We start from the raw sequence: 20,862 nt of genomic DNA, 5'->3' as shown, positions 1-20,862 counted from the left end.
TAAAATCTATTATCTGTTTCTAAAATACTATTATATGAATTAAATTTCACACTATTATATAAGTTGAAATTTTCTTATGAAATATATTAACCATAGTGTACAACAAATACCTATATTTGAAATTGTGGTATCTTCTAGCCCATCACAGCCTGATTGACAACAAGATCGCAATCTTTGAATTGTGATATCCTTTTCAATTTCATTTAAATTATTTTCCAATAATGCTGTAAATTGAACTTGAATTAGTGGCAATGCTTTCAATCTTTCAGGACAACCCTTTGTACACTTCGACACTTCCTGAAGCGATGGATACTTTTGAAACAATTTTCTGCACAAAAAGCCAATCGTTACACTGAAAAAAATATCCAGCGACTCTAATCGGAAAAACCGTTTGAACATCTTATCCGATTGATTTTGATTGGATTTGAGGCTATCTGATGAAATGATGGATGCCTTTATCCGATGAAATAAAATTTCCAATGAAATATAAACGGATAATGAGCTGCGATTTACTTATCCGTTTAAATTGATATATAATATGATCGGACATTGCACTTGATCGGATAAAAATAAGGTAATATACCTTATTTTTATCCGATCAAGTGCAATGTCATTCATATTTTTTTTTTTTCCGATCAAGCTGAATGTCCGATCTAATGTACTATATCCGATTAAAATATTATCCGATAAAGTGTAATATCCGATGAAATACAATTTATCCGTTCAGAAGTCCGATGAAATACATGTGTACACATTTCGAAGTCGCACTGGTAACTCGATTGTGATTGGTCGTGCTACAGTCGTACCGATGGGCCCAGCGTGCATGAGCCTGTACTCTATTGTCTCGTGTCTCATCGAAGCAGCGTGAAGGCAGTGTGACGCAATATTGTGTGCAATATTTTGTATATAATAGTGTATTACGTGTCAATTATTAAGAAGTGAAAGAAATGAATTGTAATACTAGTTAGAACTGTTCTTGAAGAACTCAAAGTAGAAAAAGAAGTGATACAAATTAATATTAATATTAATTGGTATATTTAAGGGGAAAATTCCGATCAGATGTTAGATCTATTGATCGGACATAATATAATCGGACTATTCGTTTAAAAAGTAACAAACGGATATTTTAGATCGGATATTTTCTAATCGGAATTTTCTGATCGGATATTTTTGATCGGTTATTTTAGCCTTTATCGGTTATTTTTTCCGATTGAAGGGATCGATAATATCCGTTTGTTACTTTTTGAATGGATTTTCCGATCAATTTTAACCGGATTTTTCTCTCAGTGTACTTCACAATTAATAAGATTACAATTATTCGGCAATATTTTACTTGGAAATATTTCTTTTAAAATCATCGCACGAAATCTATACGATGATTTTTTAATGCCGTAAGATACCATATCCTTTATTAACGCAAAAAATTTAATATCTATCTTAGTACATATAAGATCTTTAATACTTTCTTGGTCAAAATAAGCAGCAATAAATAATTGTAAGATGCTATCAAAAGCACAAGTATTTTTTAATGAATATTTCTCTTTTCCAATAAGAACTGGTTTTAAAGATATACTATTACCATTTCTCATAATTGGTATCTTACGTATATTGCTTTCTAATAAAAATTCATTTTGTATACTATCCTTTTGTAAATATCTTCCTCTGGATTGTACATCCGCTGTTGCCAAGCCACGCCAGTCTTCAATTTCCTTTGTTGCAATTATGTCTTGAATATTATTAATTTTTTGGCAACTGACACATATTCGCTGCTGTCCATATCCTTCTTCTCCAAGTGATATGGAACATCCTTCCAGAGCATGCACATACTTTTTGCATACGTAACACGCATGTCCACTAGTTGGTTCGTGCCCATTTTCACAAGCTGGACATCGTTTTTCGCTTCTTGTGTAATTTTGTTCAATAATTTGGTTATCATCTTCATTAACATCTTCTTGTATTTCTATTGCATTTCTAACCGTAACTTCTTGAGTTTTTGTATGTGCTATTTTTAAACATCCGCTCATGAAGTTCACGTGTTTTGTAACAAATTCATCTGCACGCATAGGTGTTTGTTCCGTTTTCAACATAGTATTTTTTTGTTAGTATTGAGTAGAGCAACTGTTTCGGTCCGCAGTGATGAAGTCGAAGATGCTCTTTCCTCATGATTGTTGTAGTGATGTGATGCTTAGCTGGTAATACTGTCGGGTGTCTTTGAGTCTCGGACACCTCTGCTTTTGACAACCGCCCTCCCTACTCTTATCACTCCTTCCTTATCCAGAAAGGGGCTTAACGGCGTCAGTCTGCTTCCCTTGAGTACCTGCTGTCCTTTCTCAAGAACTTGCAACTCAGATAAAAAGATTTCACACTGTACCATTTTCGCGATGTTTGTGTCAGCATGCTCGAGCTCCTCCAACTGTAAGAAACCTCTTTTTTTGGCACCTAAGGCATTGGCCTTGAATCTCAACCAGTAAGCAATTACTCTTTGAAGTTTCTCGTACTCGGAAAATCTTTGCAGTATGTCATAATTTAGCCTCTTTTGTGTAAGCAACGTTATTGTTTTCATTTCGGACGTATCGATACCTATTGCTGGTGTCTGAGGCCATTGACCAGTTACGAGCCACTGAGGCCCGTGCCACCATAACTGATCGTTTCTCCACGTCTCCACGATGATTCCTCTTGAAAGCAGATCCGCAGGATTCTCTTTGGAAGGGACGTGACGCCAGGTCACGTCATGCGATAGATTTTGGATTTTGGAGATCCTATTAGCCATATAAGTTTTCCTGACTTTTGGAGACTTGGCAATCCAACTGAGCACTACAGTGAAATTACTCCAAAGGTGAACGTTCCGAATCTTGTTACCATAAGCGTTTCTTGTTGTATCACACAACTTGGCCAGAAAGAGCGCTGCGTTGAGCTCGTGTCTTGGTAACGAGATCGTTTTTAGAGGTGCGACTCTACTCTTTGAACAAATTAGATGCGACTCCGTTGTTTCTTTGGCACTTTGAGAAACGGCATAGAGACAAGCACCATATGCCCTTTCTGATGCATCTCCAAAGCCGAAGAGATCAAACTTGCAATCTTCGTTATTAGGATTGATATTCCTCTGAATTCTTACGTCGTTTATTTGCTGCAGCAAGCTGTAATATTCGTTCCACTTAGCCTGCAATTCCGGCGGAAGAGCTTCGTCCCAGCGTGTTTTTAACTTCCACATTGATTGCATGATACATTTTGCTACGATAACCACTAGTCCCAACAATCCTAGTGGGTCAAATATTTGGGCTATCTTGGACAGCACCAGACGCTTTGTATTTTTTGCAAATTTTTCGATCGTCACTTTGTACTGTAGATCATCAGACTTCGCGTCCCAGAGCAGGCCTAACATCTTCATTGCACCTTCTTTATCTATTGCGACGTGAACTAGCCTCGGAATCACGCCAGATCCGAGGGAGCACGCCCAATGAAAGTCGGTAGCCCGCGGTATTCCACGTTTTCAGGAGTTAGGTAACTTACGCGGTGTCGGCAGGAAATGCACGACTCGGTAACTCGCGGTATCGGCAATAAATGCACGACTCGGTAACTCGCGGTATTGGCAATAAATGCTCGATTCGGTCACTCGCGGTATCGGCAACAGATGCTCGATTCGGTAACTCGCGGTACTCCACGCACGTCGGGAGCAAGGTAACTCGCGAAATCGGCAATAACTGCACGATTCGGTAAGTTGCGGTACTCCACGCACGTCGGAAGCAAGGTAACTCGCGAAATCGGTATCCGGAAATGGACGCCAGGTGCGTATAATCGCACCACGGTAACGGTAACTTCAATAATTCTTTTAATATATCCGGCCGCTCCCCGCTCAGTATCTGGCAGAGGGGCGCAGTTCTTTTATTCGGCGTTAGAAATCTGGAGTGAGAGGCGAACACAAGGACAACTCAGCAATTAAGATTTAACAATAATATATTTCAACGATTGGTTACAAGGGTTAAAGATGAGTAAATGGTTCGGCCTAAGCCGATACAACAGAAATAGTTTAATACAGCGGCAGTAAGGCAATTCGCCCACAAAATCGGTAACAAGAGCAAATTTCGGTAACTACATGAAATTTCGGAAACGCGATCACGACATATTGCAACTGATCCGACGATATTCAGCGAAACGGATAGCACGTAACACGACAATGCAATGCGACCGATGAAGGCCAAACAAATATGATTCGAACGACGATAGCCTAACGGCCAGAAATGATATGTCGCGGAGCGGCTATTTTCGCGGGTTCGTTTCGTTTCTTGCAGAGACGCTAAAGTGGCGGTAACAGCGGTCTCGCGGAGAACGTTCCCGAGCAAAATCCGTCCGCGGACATTCAATCACGGTACTTCCAGTACTATGATAATGCGAAAAACGGTAACAAAAACTGTATTATAAAAAAAAAAGAGGCGGTAACGGAAAGGCGGTACGGTAACCCGATAACGAAACGGAACGGGAACAGAAACGGTAGCGAGAGAGAGATTGTCGGTGCTTGATTCGTGCAAGTTAGAGACTTTGACGCGATATCCGGAGCCGGCTGGATATGCGGTAACTGAGCGCGCCAAAAACGCGCTCACGGTAACAAAATCGCGGTTAGTTGTGTGAGAGACACAGAATACAGAGTTTTAGACTCACGCTACCAGCCATAACCGGGCGGAACTCTACGGCTACCCGAGAGGCGGCTTACATCAAGTCGGCGTCTTCGGCGTCGGAAGCGTCCTGGAGCTCATCCTCACTTTTTAACGGCACACCGAACAGTGCCTCTTCTCGGGTCTGCAAGTTGGTCCTTCTAATCCCGCGTTGCCTTCTCGCGCATCCTGCCGATTTTCCGAAAAGGGGGCCCCTGAGAACCGTCCACAGTTCATCCAAGGCGCCCCCCCCCCTCCCCTCGCTTTCTGTGGCTTTCTCAAATCATCCGGTTCGGATCGCGTTGATAATTCGATGTTCCCGGAAGAGACTGGTTAGGCTGGCCGGGCCATACTCCGGTCCTTCCAGATGCAGCATCCTCGGAGTCCTCGGTGCCGTCTGCAGCCGGGCGAGGTCCGCTGCTGCGTTTCTTTGTGAGTTTGTGGCTAAAACCAAAGCGAAGTTAGTCGATAGGGCTTGGATGGCGGAGGCGACGGGATCGCGGTACCTGACCTTTTCTGCTGCGGGATCACTAACTCGTGACACCCGTTGATGATCCCCCGGCGTCCGGTCTCTATGGCGATGCTGAATCTTCGTCCTGAGGCACAAAATACGCAATGCCGTCCGCACGGGGTCTCGCGTTACAACTTAAACGATAATAGACATACAAAATGGGAACGAAATATAAAGTAACGCGCAAAAATGGTGGAGTCTTGCGGGTTGCTCTCTCAACGCGAGGAGCAACTCCAAGACCTTTTGCTCCCTCGGCCGGGCTATCGCCCTTGTGACGGCGCTCGAAAAGCGTCACGTCACACTATTTTCAGCAGACTGTCATTATTACTGGCGTTCGATAGACGCTCCAATATTTGCTGATTGTTTGAACGCCATTTTCTCAGCTGAAACTGTCCCTTTTGAAGTAATTGAGACAGTTGCTGTTGCAAAGTCTTGGTTGCCATCACTGTGTTAGCGCCTGTTAAATCGTCATCTATATAGAAATCTTCTCTTAAGACCGTTGCTGCTTATGGAAACTCCTTGTCTTCGGCCGCCAGTTGTCTTAGACATTTTATGGCCAAGTAGGGTGCTGGTGCAGTACCGTATGTTACAGTGTTCAGTCGGTAAGTATGAATAGGTTGCGATTGATCTTGTCTCCAAAGAATCCTTTGAAGATCCCTATCAGCTTCTTGTACAAGTATTTGTCGAAACATAGCGGCTATATCCGCTGTTATAACAAAGCGATGCGCTTGAAAGCGTAAGATTATATCAAATAAATCGTTCTGGAGATTCGGTCCCGCCATCAACTTATCGTTTAAAGCCGTCCCGATAGTCGTTCTGGCCGAAACGTCGAAAACGACACGCAATCTTGTCGTCATATTATCTGGCCGAATCACTGGTTGATGCGGAAGCACGTACGATTGTTCAGGTCTCTTTTCTGAGTATGGTGAGACAAGCGACATGTGCTGTTGCTTTTCATATTCCTTCATAAACTGAATATACGCATTCTTCATGTCTGGATCCATTTTTAAGCGTCTTTCTAGTGTATACAATCTTCTCATTGCTTGATTCTTTGACTCGCCTAGCTCGACTTCAGGTTTCTTTGGCAGCGCTACGATAAATCTGCCGGTATTGTCTCTTTCAACTGTTTCGATAAACTGCCGTTCACATTCAGCTTCCTCTTTTGTAAGACATCGTTTCTCGCGCGTTTCTTCTTGATTCCAAAAACGTTCGAGTTGAGCTTGAAGCGCTGCATTTGTTATAAGACCGCAGAAGTTGTTGGGAGGCTCAGACCTCGCGTCGATGAGCTTCCCTCCTACAATCCATCCTAGTGACGTATTCTGCAACCTAGGTATTCTTTTTGCTTGCTAAATTAAATCCCTGCATATCAGCTGCAAAAGAGTCCTGCGCCCAAAAATATCTCTACCTTACCGGGCACGTGAAAGTCTGGATCTGCCAGACGCCATTTCTCCGGCAAGCAAAACAACCTTGTGTTAATTTTGACTTGCGGAAGTCTTTCTGTTATAGTTGGCAGCACAAGACATTCGATTGTTGTCTCGTAGTCTGTGCGCATTGACTTGATCTTTATTTCTACTGTCCTCCCGATATTCGGTTTCGATTTATTTATTTATTCCGCTTATGATTTCGCTTTGTTTTTTGCACTTTAACTTCAGCCTGTTGACGAGTTCTTGCGTTATTAAATTTGATTGAGAGCCTGCATCTAAAAGCACACGGCAACTTTGCTGATTTCCATCTTGTCTTCAACTGCGACTCGAGCCGTTGACAATATCACGCACGACGCGGGTTTTCTTGTGAGGTTGATTTCTGTGGATGATTTTTCTGTATCTTCCGAGATGTTACCTTGAGTGTTGTGCATGACAACCGACTTCTATGATGGACTCTCCTTTAAATTTTGATTATTTGCCGGCTCTTCTTTGTTTTCCCAATGTAACAACGTGTTGTGCTTCTTCTGGCACATCCTGTACGCTGACGACTTACAAGCTGCTGCGAAGTGACCTTTGCTTAAGCAGTTTATGTATGCCTTTTTTGCTTTTACTTCCTTTATTCTATCCGAAACAGATAACTGCTGAAAGTCCGGACATCTGTAGATTTGATGATTCTTACTGCAAATTATGCAACTCTCTTGAGACGTAGATGCTAAAGCTATCTTTTTCTCTTATTTTTTCGGTGCTAAAGTCTTTGACGCTTTTTGTTTCCCTTTAGATTTGTCAATCATTTCAAACGTTCGACAACGCTCACTCAAAAATGTCAAAAACTCCTCCAATGTTGGTCGGCGTTCTCTTTCCTTGTTGCTTTCTTTTTCCCAATTTCTTTGGGTGTTGAAATCCATTTTATTTTTCAACCAATATATTAATAGCTCGTCCCATCGATCGACAGGAAGCTCGAGTGTCTGCAAAGCCTTTAAATGCGTTCTAACGTAAACAATCAGCTTTTTCATGGTTGCTGGTCTCTCGATATAACTGGAAAATCAAGCAATTGATTAAGATGCGTATTAATAAGAAATTTCTTATTCTCATAATTTTGTACCAACAGACCCCATGCATTCTCGTAGTTCGCTGCAGTCGTTGCTAATCCTCCGACAACTTGCAACCTCGCCGGTTAACAAACTCCGCAAGTACTGGAATTTCTGTATTGCTGTAAGAGATGTACTGTCATGAATTATTGACTGAAATGCGTCCTTGAATAGGAACCACTCGTTGTAATTGCCATTAAACTTTGGAAGCTTTAATGTCGGAAGTCTGACATCCAAACGCCTGTCGTTTTGTCCCTGTTGGTCTCCGCGCATGTTTTGATGCTTCGCTTGCTCTGCGGCCATGGCAGCCTGAGCTTCTGCTTGGTTATTGGCCTGTGCTTCCATTTGTGCTAAATCTAAAATAGTTTGAATTTTCGTCGCTGTTTCGAAATAAATGTTTTCAAAGATTTGCCTCTCTGCTTCTTGTTCAGCGCAAATCAAATTTTCGCTTCCATCCTCTCCAGTTTCTCTCAGCTTTATCTCATCAATTTTTTCTTGCACCTCTTCAAACGCCATAGACTCTCGATCTTCTTTGACTTCACCCTGACCTCGGACGCCGAGGTGTCTTCTTTTATAGTATTATTAATTCGAGTCATTTGACCCTTTATGGTCGCTTTATTTTGCTTTAATCTTCTTAAATCTGCCATTTTGCTTTTTAATTAGATCACTTCAACTGATAAGATGATGCTTAGAATACCTAACTGTCAGCTGATGCCGACAATCGATCCCTTTTTAGCACTCAAACGCCGCGAAAGTCTCAATGATATCGAGGTTAGGCCTTTGATGACTACAATAAAGCACCTAACTGACGCGAGCAACTCTTTGAAATTCTTGACGCGCAAGATACGGAATAAATGTAAGCACTCGACGCGAATACTCTTGTGCATAAGCCAATGTCAATGTTGCGATGCGCGACACCCGCGTTTGCGACCAATGACAACGATGCGATGCGCGATTCGGCGCGACACTCGCGTTTGCGTCCAATGATAACGATGCGATGCGCGACCTGGCGCGACAAAGAACGTTATTCTTGTTCTTGTAGACAAGATTCATCAACGAAATGCTCAAATCCTTCTTGATGATGGATCTCTTTGCTGTTTCATAGGCATAGCCTATGCACTACACCCTTGTTTTCGTCTCGTATCTTTCGAGTTCACTTGCACAAACGACGCCGGCACTCGTTGCTACTCGCCATTTTTTCTAACCTCGTGGCATTACGGCGTGTTTGTTTCGTTGTTAACACTCTCCTCGCGGTCCTCAATCTACCTTTTCCACTTATCACTCTCTCGTGAGTTTATGCTTCTTGTTGGGCGCCAAAATTTTATGTTGGAGAATTAAGTACACACAAATTTGCACAAAAATCCAACTCGTTTATTTCTTGCTTCATTTCCGTTATCGCCATATTGTCTTCACTACTACTACTAGCGCTTCAGTCGCTAACAATACCATTTAGGCAAATATTCTTTGCGGTTTGTACAAAATATATTTAAATAAGATGATGCAATTGGCGTTTCAAAAAAATTACCTACTTTTTTCAAACATGAACCAAATATATCAATTTTATTTTCAAAGATCGTCGCGTCTTTCATACCAATAATTTCATTTTTTTTTTTTTTGTTAAAAACCATTTGTTTCTGTTTTCATTTGTTAGTGTTAATCCGTCCATTAATTCGACTTTGTTAAAAAAATATTAATATTTACTTTGACCACAATTGTTGCCAGAATTTTTATTCTTTAAAATAGGAAATTTTTTATTATTATAATTTTGAGCTTGTTTTAAATTAATAATTTCAAAAATTTGTCGAGCTACTTGCGGCAATGGCTTGTTTCCTGTCCGAAATAACTTTTTTATTTTCTGTAAACAATTTTCAAATGGATATGTGTTGAAGGTAGATAAATCGCCGAAATTTTTTACTTTATCAACTAAATGGCAAAGATTATGTATGTTACTGCTAATAGAATTAATACCATAAATTTTAATGTAATGTTGTATAAAGGTTTTAAATAACTTGTCTGCTACATGTAAATAGTTTGAGTATGATCTGCTATAACAGATTACAATACCACAAAAAAATAACATAAAATGTTGGTATATTTCCTCGGATAGATAATTTTTCAATATAATGGGCTCTAGGTACAAACCAAAGGTTCGATACTCTGTCCCTTTCTAAAATTTTAAACAATCAAGTGCTCTAACAGCTCGATGAATTTCATTTGGCATTCTACATCGAAGGAGAAAATCAGACACTAATTTAATTACATTTGCAGACCACTTAGTTTTCAAGCCTAAAGTTCCATACACGTAGCCAGTTAATAAACGTTTTATTATACCTAGGTCTAATAAATGCAATGAATCGGATACTGGAATACTTTTAATCATGTCAATTGGAAGTTTTTCCGAAGGTGTATCCATTTTATGATGGTCTGAATCGGTTCTGTTGCGGAAAGTTGCATCAGTTCTTCTAGGCATATCTATGCATGGAAAACTAATTCGATGTTCTTTATAATAATATTCACCCGTAATCGTACATTTTAAACACGAACTATAACCATTAAAATTAACAGTACTTGTAAATAAATACTAATAAATATTTTTATTCTATTTTACTGTCTAACAATAAATAAATATATTTTCTATGTAGCTTATTACCTTTAACAAAAGATCTGGCAGGAGTATCACATATGAAGCATCGAATACGTATATTAATTATGCAATGGGCGGTATTCATAGTCCGTTCTTATATTGAAAATCGTCTTAAGCACGGACTTATATTCGCTCTCTTCGTCACACATAGATTGTGTCTGACGAAGAGAGCGAATATAAGTTCGTGCTTAAAGGTGCAATTTCACGTAGCGTCAAAACGCTAGCGGCTCTCCCCACTCTGGCGCTTTTGGTCGATGCGTCGTTTTGCCGCTTGAAGTTCGGAAAGGCCCAACTCGAGCGAAAAATAGACGTGTTTGAATTGGTTTGAATGTTGTATCAGTTGTATCAACAAAAAATGAGTTTCAACGACAACGACAGTGAACATTGGAACGAGGTTTGTGTATAATGTGTTATTAATATTAATTATTTAATAGATTGTATATTGGCCTAATGCTTGAAAGGATTTGCAGTAACATATCTTTGTACATAACCTCTATTTAGCCTCTATTTAATGTTTGAACTGATACATCGTCCTTGGAATTGCAAAGCATGGAATTAATATTGTATTTTGCTTTATAGGAAATGGAAATTGTTTATACGTGTGGGCTGTGCGAGATGATTTGCAAGGCCGATGAAATGCAGAGCCACCCGTGCATGGAATCTTTTACACATTATTATCTGGACGAGCAGCATTATTTTTATCCACAGTGTGGTAAGTACTTTATGATAAAATGCATACTATTGTTAAAAGTTTAATACGTGTGCTAGTACTGTTAGTTTTTGTATGTGCAGAGGACGGAACTATTCTGCGTAGAAGCCTTGTGGACGGCATTGAACAAAATGTTTTGGAGATGCCAGAATGTGCAGAAGAGAATATTCAGGAGACAGGAATTCCGAATGAGGAAGAATTTAACATAGAAAATCTTCCGGAGAATGAAAATTTACGGAAGATATTTATAGAAGAACGTCTCATTGAGGCGATTCGAAGACGACCGCCTCTTTGGAATTTCAAGCTTCCAATTGTAGAAAGAGGTGTTCGGAACAAAGAGAAGTTGTGGATGGATGTAGTTGCAGTTATGAAAGGTAAAATTTTTTTAAAATAACGTATCTATGTGTAATAAGGTTTATTACGACTCATTGTGCATTCTTGTTTCGCAGATGTGGTTACTCTAGTTGAAGCCAAAAGGAAGTGGAAGTCCCTCTCAGATACATTCAGAAGGCATCGAAAAAGTGCGGAGTTGCCAAGTGGCTCAGCAGCTAAGAAGATATCGAAGTGGGTTCACTTCGACAGAATGAGCTTCCTTCAAGATATAAATCTTCAAAATGAGTATGTATGAACTGTGCATAATAAAAATAAATATAATAAAAATAATGTACCTACATATACATGAATTAATGAAAAATATTTCTTGTCATTTCAGAACGACGTCAAACATCTCTGTCGCATATGAAGACACTTCAGCTGATGCTGATTGTGATAGCGTGGATGATAGTATGAGTAGTGTGTCACATACATCACGTAAGATTTTTTGGATTCTGTGGCGGCTCACCGCCACACCGCTGCACTGACGCGGTATAATACATCGCGGCGCCGCTACGCGCCGCAGGCCTTCTACCAGTTACAAGCTTGCGGACCCACCGCCAGGTTGCGCAGGCGGTGAAGAACCTTCTCGCGATCAAGCTTCGATCGACGAGATATAAAAGAGCTGCTCCGCAGATCTTTCCTCACTCACTCGCTTCAAGGCGAGCTCTCCCCAGGGCCCTTGAACTGAGTCGTACTCTGCCTCGGCAGAATCTAACAGAGACACATAGTCTCGCCGTTTTTCTCACACTGCCTCGCAAGGCGTGTAAAAAGAAAGCAGAGTCCCAGCATCGGCCACGCACTTCAACCAAGCGGCCCGCGGATACTCCACTTTCGCCGTCACCTCCTCAGTCTCTAGTGTGGAAATTAATCCCACTAGAGTTCTGCGTCCGGTTGACTCGACCACCAAGGGACACGCTCACTCAAGGCGACATCCGAATTCGGAGACCTCTCTCTCCTCGGTACACGGAGCAATCCGTAATTCCGAGAGCCGAGACGGTTGCCACCACCAGCACACCAGAGACTCGATCCATCGCAGTACAGACTTCACCGCTCAGAGCCTGCTCAGAGAGCAGTTGTCAGACGGAAGACCACTTCCCGAACGGAGTTCCACCGACGCCGGGAAAGGGGCTGCAACGAGCTAACTCAGTTGAACCGTCCTTTTTAGGACCCGTTCAACACACTAAGACGCGGCCGGTAATTTCTTACCGCGCCCGTCAATTTTTCTTTTGATTCTCGGCCTTACACTCTTGCCGAGAAAGCGCCTCTGGCGCCCTTAATCAAATCAAACACAAAACTTGTACATTACTCTACTTCTCTGACGAGGAAAAATAAAATATATTTTTCTAAGAAATTGGTCTCAATATCTTTCAACCAAGTCGAACACGATCCTTAGGCAATACGCCTATAGATTCATTATTTACATTTATGGATCATCTACAATGAGTGGCTTTATGACTAAGACTAAGCTCCTTGTAGACACCCTTTACTATCAGAATGAATAACACGGTACCATAAAACTAAATGTCTTTATTCTTTCAGGTCGTCGAAAAAGGAATAAAGAGGATAATTTTATAAATGAAATACGGGAGTTGATACAGGAGCCCATAAATATTGATATACAGCAGAATGCCCAGAATCCGTCTGCTGGATTCTGCACCACGGTTGCTCACAAGCTCGATGCCCTGAGCGAAGATGCACGGGACAAGGCGATGATGCGAATACTCGAGGTGCTGCGTGAAGAACGTCAGAGACAAAACTAGATTTAAGTTGTAAATAAAGATTTAGAATATAACTTTTTTATGTAATTTTTCTACTGTTTGTGATAATTTGTGATAATATATTAAATGATAATTTATATATGTTATATATTTTTGTAATTTATTTATATATAATATACTAACTACAAAAAAATAACTCAATACATGTTTATAATAATACTTCTTTATTTATGTCGGTTATTCTGCCAAGGTACCTCTCCTTCACTACAAAAGTAATCGCAAAATTCATCGCGCATCTGAATACAGTTTCGCGCACTGGTATTCGAGCTACAATGACCAATATCTCGAAAAGCACAACCATCTTCAAAGATTCTTCGCCAAGAACCTGATGTGAAACTATTTGGATCATTGGCATGAATTTCATCCACCATACCCGCAGAAACATATGCATTTTTATCAATGTCGTCTTTGCGGATCCAATTATGCAGACAAACCGTCGCCTGCACCATTAATTTAGCATTCTCTGGGAAAGCAATAATTGGTTTGCGATATAGCCGCCACTGGCTGGCTAAAATACCAAAAGTATTTTCGATAAACCTTCTCGCACGGCTTAACCGATAGTTAAAAATATCTTGCTCCGATGTCAGTCCGTTCTTGCCTGGATAAGGACGAAGCAAATATGATTTTAAAGGGAATGCTTCGTCTCCCACGAGACAGTATGGCAAAATTCGTCCTCCTGCAACAGCTGATGGTTTCGGTACATTCATGCGGTTTGCATTGAAGTTCTTGCCGATAGCACTGTCGCCGAAAATACCTCCATCGCTTCGTCGTCCGTACGCCCCGATGTCAACAAAACGAAATATATAGCGTGCATCACAAATGGCCATTAATACTACACTATGAGCATGCTTGTAGTTGTAGTACGTTGAACCAGCATTGTTGGGACACTGGAACAAAATTAGCCATTCATTATTTTTAAGACTGAAAATATAATAATTTATCGATAACTGGTACGGTACAGTGTGTCAGACTATTAATACTACTGAACACATACTTGAATTGTTACATGTTTTCCATCGATAGCACCAATGCAGTGAATGAAATTGGACAATTCTTCAAAATTATTTGCAATTTCGAGCCAGTCTCCTTCCGACAATACTGATGATAAAACCAAAGGACACAAATTGCTCCAAATTGCTTCGCATGTCTCTCGAATAATATTACAAACTGTTGTTACCCCAACTAGATACTGGTATGACATTGACGTCATTGAATCGCCAGAAGCAAGATACCTAGAACATTGCAAAGATACAAAGATATATAATATTTAAACAATATCAAAGCAGTGAACAAGTTTCTTGTATAAAATTTGCAGTAATTTTAACATTTACAAACCTTAATGTTATCATCAAACGTTCTTTCGGTTGTATGGGCTCTCGAATAACATTTTCTTTTATCAATAGCAGTCCAACAATAGATAACAATTCCTCAAATTGTGTTGCGGACATTCGGAAATAATTGTGGAATCGTACTCCATTCTCTATGGTCAGTTTAGGAATTGACACATAATAAAAACTGTGCTCTGGACGATCCTTTAGATATGGTGCTACCCAGTATTGCTTCTTCCTGTACGGTCTCTTTTCATTTTTTTGCAATTTTTGCATAAATGCACACAACACCAGTATTCGTCGTTTCTTAATCTCTTTAGCTATTACTGATGGCAATGTATTTTGTAATGTTGTCGATAAAATACTGTTCGGACAGTTTAAACGCACTTTGACACGCATCCTAATTGTCAGTTTCATACACGAATTTAAATCTATAGAAAAAATTTAAAAAATACAGAAAATATAAATCCACAGCAACTAGCGATTTTTCGCTCCATGAAAAAGTAGCGGGCGTTTAGCGGCTGGCGTTTTATCGGCAGCTTACTATTGAGAGGAAATGTATCACAGAGTGGGGGTAGCCGCTAGCTTTTTGACGCTACGTGAAATTGCACCTTAAGACGATCTTGAATATAAGAACGGACTATGAATACCGGCCAATGTCTCGTCCGGATAGATACTTGTAGTAGCGTTCCGCGCTGCGCTATCCTCAACAGGTTTTTTAACCTATAAAAATTCAAATTAGGCGCTGCTCTCCTGCCCCGAGGCGCGCCTATCTGCACTTATGGCTGTCATTTGTTTTCCTGTTGTGTGATTCCTCAACACACGGTTACAATATTATAATTTTTATTTAGTGATTTCCAGGGTTTTTCAGAGATGGGAAAGGCCATCGCACGGGTCAAAGAGGAGGAAACTATCACGATCACATCCAGGGATCGGCTGACGGGCATGGAAAATAAAATATCTCGCTCGATCGAGATTCTGACACAAAGTGGGGTTAGAGCGCCCAGTCGCCCCTCCTAATCAGTGTCACTGGCCTCCATGGCGGATTACCAGGAAGCCCAAGGGTCAGGTGCAGAGCCAGATACCCACTCAGACGAGATCTGATTCGGAGGATAATCTCTTGGCATCCATCGGAACCAAGTAAGGCCTGCGGGCCCTCAGATAGGTGTGTATGATATTGCTGGATCTGTATTTGCGAAATACAGGCGGCATGACGGCACAACCTTTTTTCCGATTAATCGGAACACCGACTCTCTTACCACGAAGACGGTCCAGATTCTCGGCGAAGGCAAATGGCTACCCAGGTCGCCTAAGCACGTCTTGCTGCAGGAGGACTCTCTGCCCATGACCTCTGCCCCAACGAGGGATACCGCAGATGATCTCGCCAGACGGTTGTTTGGTTCCGACCTCGACGGAGAGGAGTTTTTATCTTAGAATGAGGTAATAACACAGAGATGGCACGAACTATCATGTAAGTATCTTGCAGCGGATCAGCGGAAAGTGTCACTTAAAAGATCCCCCTCCCTCCGAGGCAGTATCTTTTTTTTTAAGGCCCCTACACTGAATCAGGAGTGTAGAATGGCTACTAGGAATAACGCCATCGTCAAGAGAGACGATTTTGCAACTAAAAATCAGGATTAGGTGGTCATAGCCTTGTGCAACTTGGGCGAAGCAGTCTCAGATCTCTTCTGCCTAGAGACGCAAAAGGTCTGAACACAGAGCCTCGCCTCGCTATCACGAGGGTTAACGAAGGAGCAAAGATCCTAACCGATCTTTCCTATCACTTCTCGCTGTCTAGAAGAGCGCAAATCACTCCAGCTCTCAAATAAATTGCGACAAACACGGCAGACACTATCCCGGTCGATGATCTCCTTTTTGGCTCCTCATTCGGGGAACAGATAAAAAAGGCCGCTTCTAGGGAGAAATCATCAAAGAACATAGTCAGGTCGACTCTATCAATCCCGAGGATTTTTCAGCAACCTATCAAACCACCGGCTAGCGCCGGCCAGATCGGAAACGGCCGCGCCCCTGTCAAACAGTCGACAGCGACGACTAGAAGGACAAGGACAGCAAGCAGCAGTCGCCGACCATTCCGTTCCAGACCCCGGTCGAGGAGACATTAGAAGGGGAACAGGCTGCCTTTTCACGCAATAACCACCTTCTCAAAGCAGCGAACCTTCGAGTGTCCTTCCAGATCTGAAGGTCGGGGTTGTGCTCAGGAGAATTGCAGATTGCTTGATATAGGGGCGATCGAGAAGGTAGTGGACTGCAAAGGATAATTCTTATCACCATACCTTGTGATTAAAAAATCGTTAGGAAGATGGAGAGTTATTCTCAACCTAAAGGGTCTTAACTAGTTTAATTGCGCACCGCACTTTAAACTGGAAGACTGAAAGATGGTAATCCGCCTCCTCTCCCCGAAGGATTTTCTAGCCTCAATCGACTTAGAGGTCATATTTTCTCGTATCTATTCATAAAAGGACAGGAAACTCTTAGGTTTTCAGTTTCAAGGCTGCCTTTTTTCAATTCCGAGTCCTTTATTTTTGGTTCAGCATCGGCCCCCTATATTTTCACTAACAAGGGAACGTTCACAAGTGTCCCCTCCCGATTTGATTCTCCTTGAAATATGTTGTAAAACATACAATTTGAAGAGACACGTATTTTTTTATAGCGGCTCTAACTCAAATTTAAGGGGTGAAACACCCCTTTGAAAAAAAAACGGTTTTTTTCTTTGTGTGTAACTATCGCCAAAACCGTAGGAGATATAAAAAAATGTTTCAAATAGAAGTTGTATGGCTTGTAATGGGCTTTATAACTGTGTAGTTGGATTTTCAAAAAATGTAATTTTTTTTAATTTACCTCTACTTCTTGTTATTATTTTTTCGAATTTCAAAATTTTTGTAATAACAAAAGTTGTAGCATTTTTTACGCTGAATTCAACCATATATGATTTTATTATGTTCCAAAATTGCATCTTTCAAAAATGAATCATCAGTATCACATTATATGCGTCGCGCTGCATGACGCATCGTTTATACCGCACTTGTGTTGTGCATAGTCGCAAAATATATATAAAAATGACATGTTATTACATGTTTGAGAAAGAAAAGTTAACTAAAATTGTTACTAAAGCATCCCTTCCACATTACACTCTTATAGATAATCGCTGCATTTCGTGCGCAGCGCGTTGTCATATGCAAGTTAGCTATCAGCGCATATTACGCTTTGAAGTTTTGTTTGTAGTGACCACGGGAAAATAATTTATGAAACGAAAACAGTGAATGAATCAATCTATTTAACATATATCTACCCTGACTCTACTTTCTTGGCCCGACTTGACTGACAATGAAATAAAATATAAAATTCTGTACAGTTTACTCTTTTTCAATAATTTTAATATATACTGCGATTTTACATACTATTACATTCCACTAAATTACTACGATACTTTTAAACTATAAGGTATATACTAGGTGCGCAACTAAGTTTCCGGGTTTTACACATGGATGGCGCTAACGATACATGTAGTCGATATACATGTCTAAAGTTGTGTTTTTTTATTAACTTGGACATCTGTCAACAATAACCAGTCATAATACCAACACATATCGCAACGCAAAAATATTTTTTCTAACAATAAAGATGTCGAGTTTTGTGCTAAATAAACAGCATTTGCGGGAAGCTTTGCTTTTCTGCTTCAACTTGAAAGAAAATGCAGCTGAAGCACGTCGTTTGCTTGAGAAAGCCTACGGCGAACATACACCATCGAAAACTACCTGTGAAGATTGGTTTAAACGCTTCAGAAGTGGCGATTTCGACACTGAGGACAAGGAACGCTCCGGAAAACCAAAAACATTTGAGGATCTGCAAGCGTTATTGGATGAAGATGATACGCAAACAACTACCGACAACAACTGATAAATTTGAACCATGCATTGCTCGAAAAACGGCCAGAATGGGACACGAGACACGAACGAATGATATTGCAGCACGACAACGCTCCGTGCCATCGCACTTCCATCGTCCAAGACACCATCAAAACTCTGAAATGGGATCTGCTACCGCACCCGCCGTATTCACCAGACCTGGCCCTTTCCGATTATCACTTGTTCCGATCGATGGCGCATGGCTTGGCTGGGCTACACTTGGCCAATTTCGAAGAAGTGCAAAACTGGTTGGATGAATGGTTTCGATTCAAAGACGCGTCGTTTTATCGTCGCGGTATTCATGTATTGCCAGAGAGATGGCAAAAATGTGTAGCTAGCGAGGGACGATACTTTGAATAAACCGTTTTTTGTATTTTTCTTGAAATTTTCCATTTTGCATTGATAAAAAAACCCGGAAACTTAGTTGCGCACCTAGTAAAATGTACACTCACCCGAAAAAAAAGCGGTACACTGAAAATGTGGGAAAAATTCATCAAATTTCAACTGACGATAACTTCGTAAATAATAAAGATAGAAAGTTCTATAAAATATGGAAATGAAGCTAAAAATCTCTACTTTAAGAATCAATTTATTTCAATGTTGCAAAATAAATTTATTGAAAATGGCGGATGACAAAGCGCGAGCATGCAAAATTGAAAAATAATGGTTCGAGTTTGCGACGGTGCACGGTATAAACAAAAAATTGTAGCTTATTGGGATCAAAAGCGTACGAAAGTACAGAGTCTCCTCTTTAAAATGCTTTTTTATGCATCTTGATACGATGATTTTTCGCCGAGAGATTCGCATTTGAAGAAAAAGGCAGATTCTTACTTCAAATGCGAATCTCTCGGCGAAAAATCATCGTATCAAGATGCATAAAAAAGCATTTTAAAGAGGAGACTCTGTACTTTCGTACGCTTTTGATCCCAATAAGCTACAATTTTTTGTTTATACCGTGCACCGTCGCAAACTCGAACCATTATTTTTCAATTTCGCATGCTTTTGCTTTGTCATCCGCCATTTTGGAGAAAGTTATCACACATTATTGCGTTATGAATTTTCGAACACTAGACATCCAAACTTTTAAAATGGTTTTTAAAAAATCCTGCTAGCTGTATTACGTGCCGAGATATTCAATTTTGAACCAGACCGAATTGCAAGAATAAGAAATCTGTGGTTATCAGCTCCGCGGTATTTTAAAACTCCAAACTCTCCTTACGGTTATAAGTGTCAATTCTGCTCTTGGCGTTACCCAGGATCAACGGCGTGGACGTGGCAGAAATCTGATCCCGTGTGCACATGTAGGCACGTGTGTGTATGTGTGTGTGTGTGTGTGTGCGTGCGTGTGTCCGTGCGTCCGTGTGTGTGTATGTGTGTGTGCGTGCGCGTGCATGCGTGTGTGTGCGCGTGCACCACTGGGATAAGGACCTCATGGCTCGTTAGATCCACGATATTTTACGACTCCAAACCCTCCCGGTGGTGCGTGTACAATTGTGTGTGCGCGCGCGTATATTAATAATGGGTATGACCTCCTCGTGCGCGTATTACCTCATTCATGCGACGAGGCATACTTCTTATTAGTGTTCTAATTTCAGTCTGCGTAATGTCATTCCACTCTATTTCAAGAACTCTTCGAAGTTCTGGCAATGACTGAGGAGCAGGTATATGATTTCGTACTTTTCTGTTAATATTGTCCCATAGGTGTTCAATGGGATTTAAATCTGGACTCATTGCTGGCCATTCGATTTATGCCAACTTCATCGCAGAAATCAAGCACTTTTCTCGCAACGTGCGGTCGAGCATAAACAAAAAGTCAGGGCGGAGAAATCACAAAAGATCTGCAGACATCTCCTTCGGATGCAAAACAATTGATTGAAAAATAATGGTTCGAGTTTGCGACGGTGCACGGTATAAACAAAAAATTGTAGCTTATTGGGATCAAAAGCGTACGAAAGTACAGAGTCTCCTCTTTAAAATGCTTTTTTATGCATCTCGATACGATGATTTTTCGCTGAGAGATTCGCATTTGAAGTAAGAATCTGCCTTTTTTCTTCAAATGCGAATCTCTCGGCGAAAAATCATCGTATCGAGATGCATAAAAAAGCATTTTAAAGAGGAGACTCTGTACTTTCGTACCTTTTGATCCCAATAAGCTACAATTTTTTGTTTATACCGTGCCGTCGCAAACTCGAACCATTATTTTTCAATTTTGCATGCTCGCGCTTTGTCATCCGCCATTTTCAATAAATTTATTTTGCAACATTGAAATAAATTGATTCTTAAAGTAGAGATTTTTAGCTTCATTTCCATATTTTATAGAACTTTCTATCTTTATTATTTACGAAGTTATCGTCAGTTGAAATTTGATGAATTTTTCCCACATTTTCAGTGTACCGCTTTTTTTTCGGGTGAGTGTATATTATAAGTATA

General features: G+C 40.7%; 3 protein-coding genes across 3 annotated transcripts; 1 reads left to right on the top strand and 2 right to left on the bottom strand.

Moving 5' to 3' along the window:
* Nucleotides 1-2,185: 2,185 nt before the first annotated feature.
* LOC137001829 (uncharacterized) lies at nucleotides 2,186-3,388 on the bottom strand. Its single transcript, XM_067361006.1, has one exon. The coding sequence runs from the start codon at nucleotides 3,386-3,388 to the stop codon at nucleotides 2,186-2,188; it is 1,203 nt and encodes a 400-aa protein (XP_067217107.1).
* A 5,898-nt stretch (nucleotides 3,389-9,286) lies between these two features.
* LOC137001816 (uncharacterized) lies at nucleotides 9,287-12,751 on the top strand. Its single transcript, XM_067360991.1, has 3 exons — nucleotides 9,287-10,710; nucleotides 10,896-11,028; nucleotides 11,109-12,751. The coding sequence occupies exons 1-3, from the start codon at nucleotides 10,645-10,647 to the stop codon at nucleotides 11,417-11,419; spliced, it is 510 nt and encodes a 169-aa protein (XP_067217092.1). The 5' UTR covers nucleotides 9,287-10,644; the 3' UTR covers nucleotides 11,420-12,751.
* Nucleotides 12,752-13,088: 337 nt separating this feature from the next.
* LOC105669025 (putative nuclease HARBI1) lies at nucleotides 13,089-15,622 on the bottom strand. Its single transcript, XM_067360990.1, has 3 exons — nucleotides 14,514-15,622; nucleotides 14,173-14,410; nucleotides 13,089-14,065 (listed from the first exon to the last, which is right to left on the bottom strand). Exons 1-3 carry the CDS (start codon nucleotides 14,921-14,923, stop codon nucleotides 13,343-13,345), a joined length of 1,371 nt encoding a protein of 456 aa, XP_067217091.1. The 5' UTR covers nucleotides 14,924-15,622; the 3' UTR covers nucleotides 13,089-13,342.
* Nucleotides 15,623-20,862: the final 5,240 nt, after the last annotated feature.

This window comes from Linepithema humile, unplaced genomic scaffold (assembly GCF_040581485.1).
Source record: "Linepithema humile isolate Giens D197 unplaced genomic scaffold, Lhum_UNIL_v1.0 unplaced_1, whole genome shotgun sequence".
Lineage (NCBI taxonomy): Eukaryota > Metazoa > Arthropoda > Insecta > Hymenoptera > Formicidae > Linepithema > Linepithema humile.
The sequence above is the reverse complement of the archived record's forward strand: the minus strand, read 5'-3'. Positions and strand labels throughout refer to the sequence as shown.

Bases quoted from the DNA above. Each gene is read 5' to 3' on its own strand.
- LOC137001829 (XM_067361006.1), bottom strand. From the start codon at position 3,388: ATGAAGATGTTAGGCCTGCTCTGGGACGCGAAGTCTGATGATCTACAG.
- LOC137001816 (XM_067360991.1), top strand. From the start codon at position 10,645: ATGTTGTATCAGTTGTATCAACAAAAAATGAGTTTCAACGACAACGAC. The intron at 10,711-10,895 runs GTTTGTGTATAA...TTTGCTTTATAG, and splicing joins ACAGTGAACATTGGAACGAG to GAAATGGAAATTGTTTATAC. The intron at 11,029-11,108 runs GTAAGTACTTTA...TTGTATGTGCAG, and splicing joins TTATTTTTATCCACAGTGTG to AGGACGGAACTATTCTGCGT.
- LOC105669025 (XM_067360990.1), bottom strand. From the start codon at position 14,923: ATGAAACTGACAATTAGGATGCGTGTCAAAGTGCGTTTAAACTGTCCG. The intron at 14,411-14,513 runs GTTTGTAAATGT...GCAATGTTCTAG, and splicing joins CGTTTGATGATAACATTAAG to GTATCTTGCTTCTGGCGATT. The intron at 14,066-14,172 runs GTATGTGTTCAG...ATTTTGTTCCAG, and splicing joins GAAAACATGTAACAATTCAA to TGTCCCAACAATGCTGGTTC.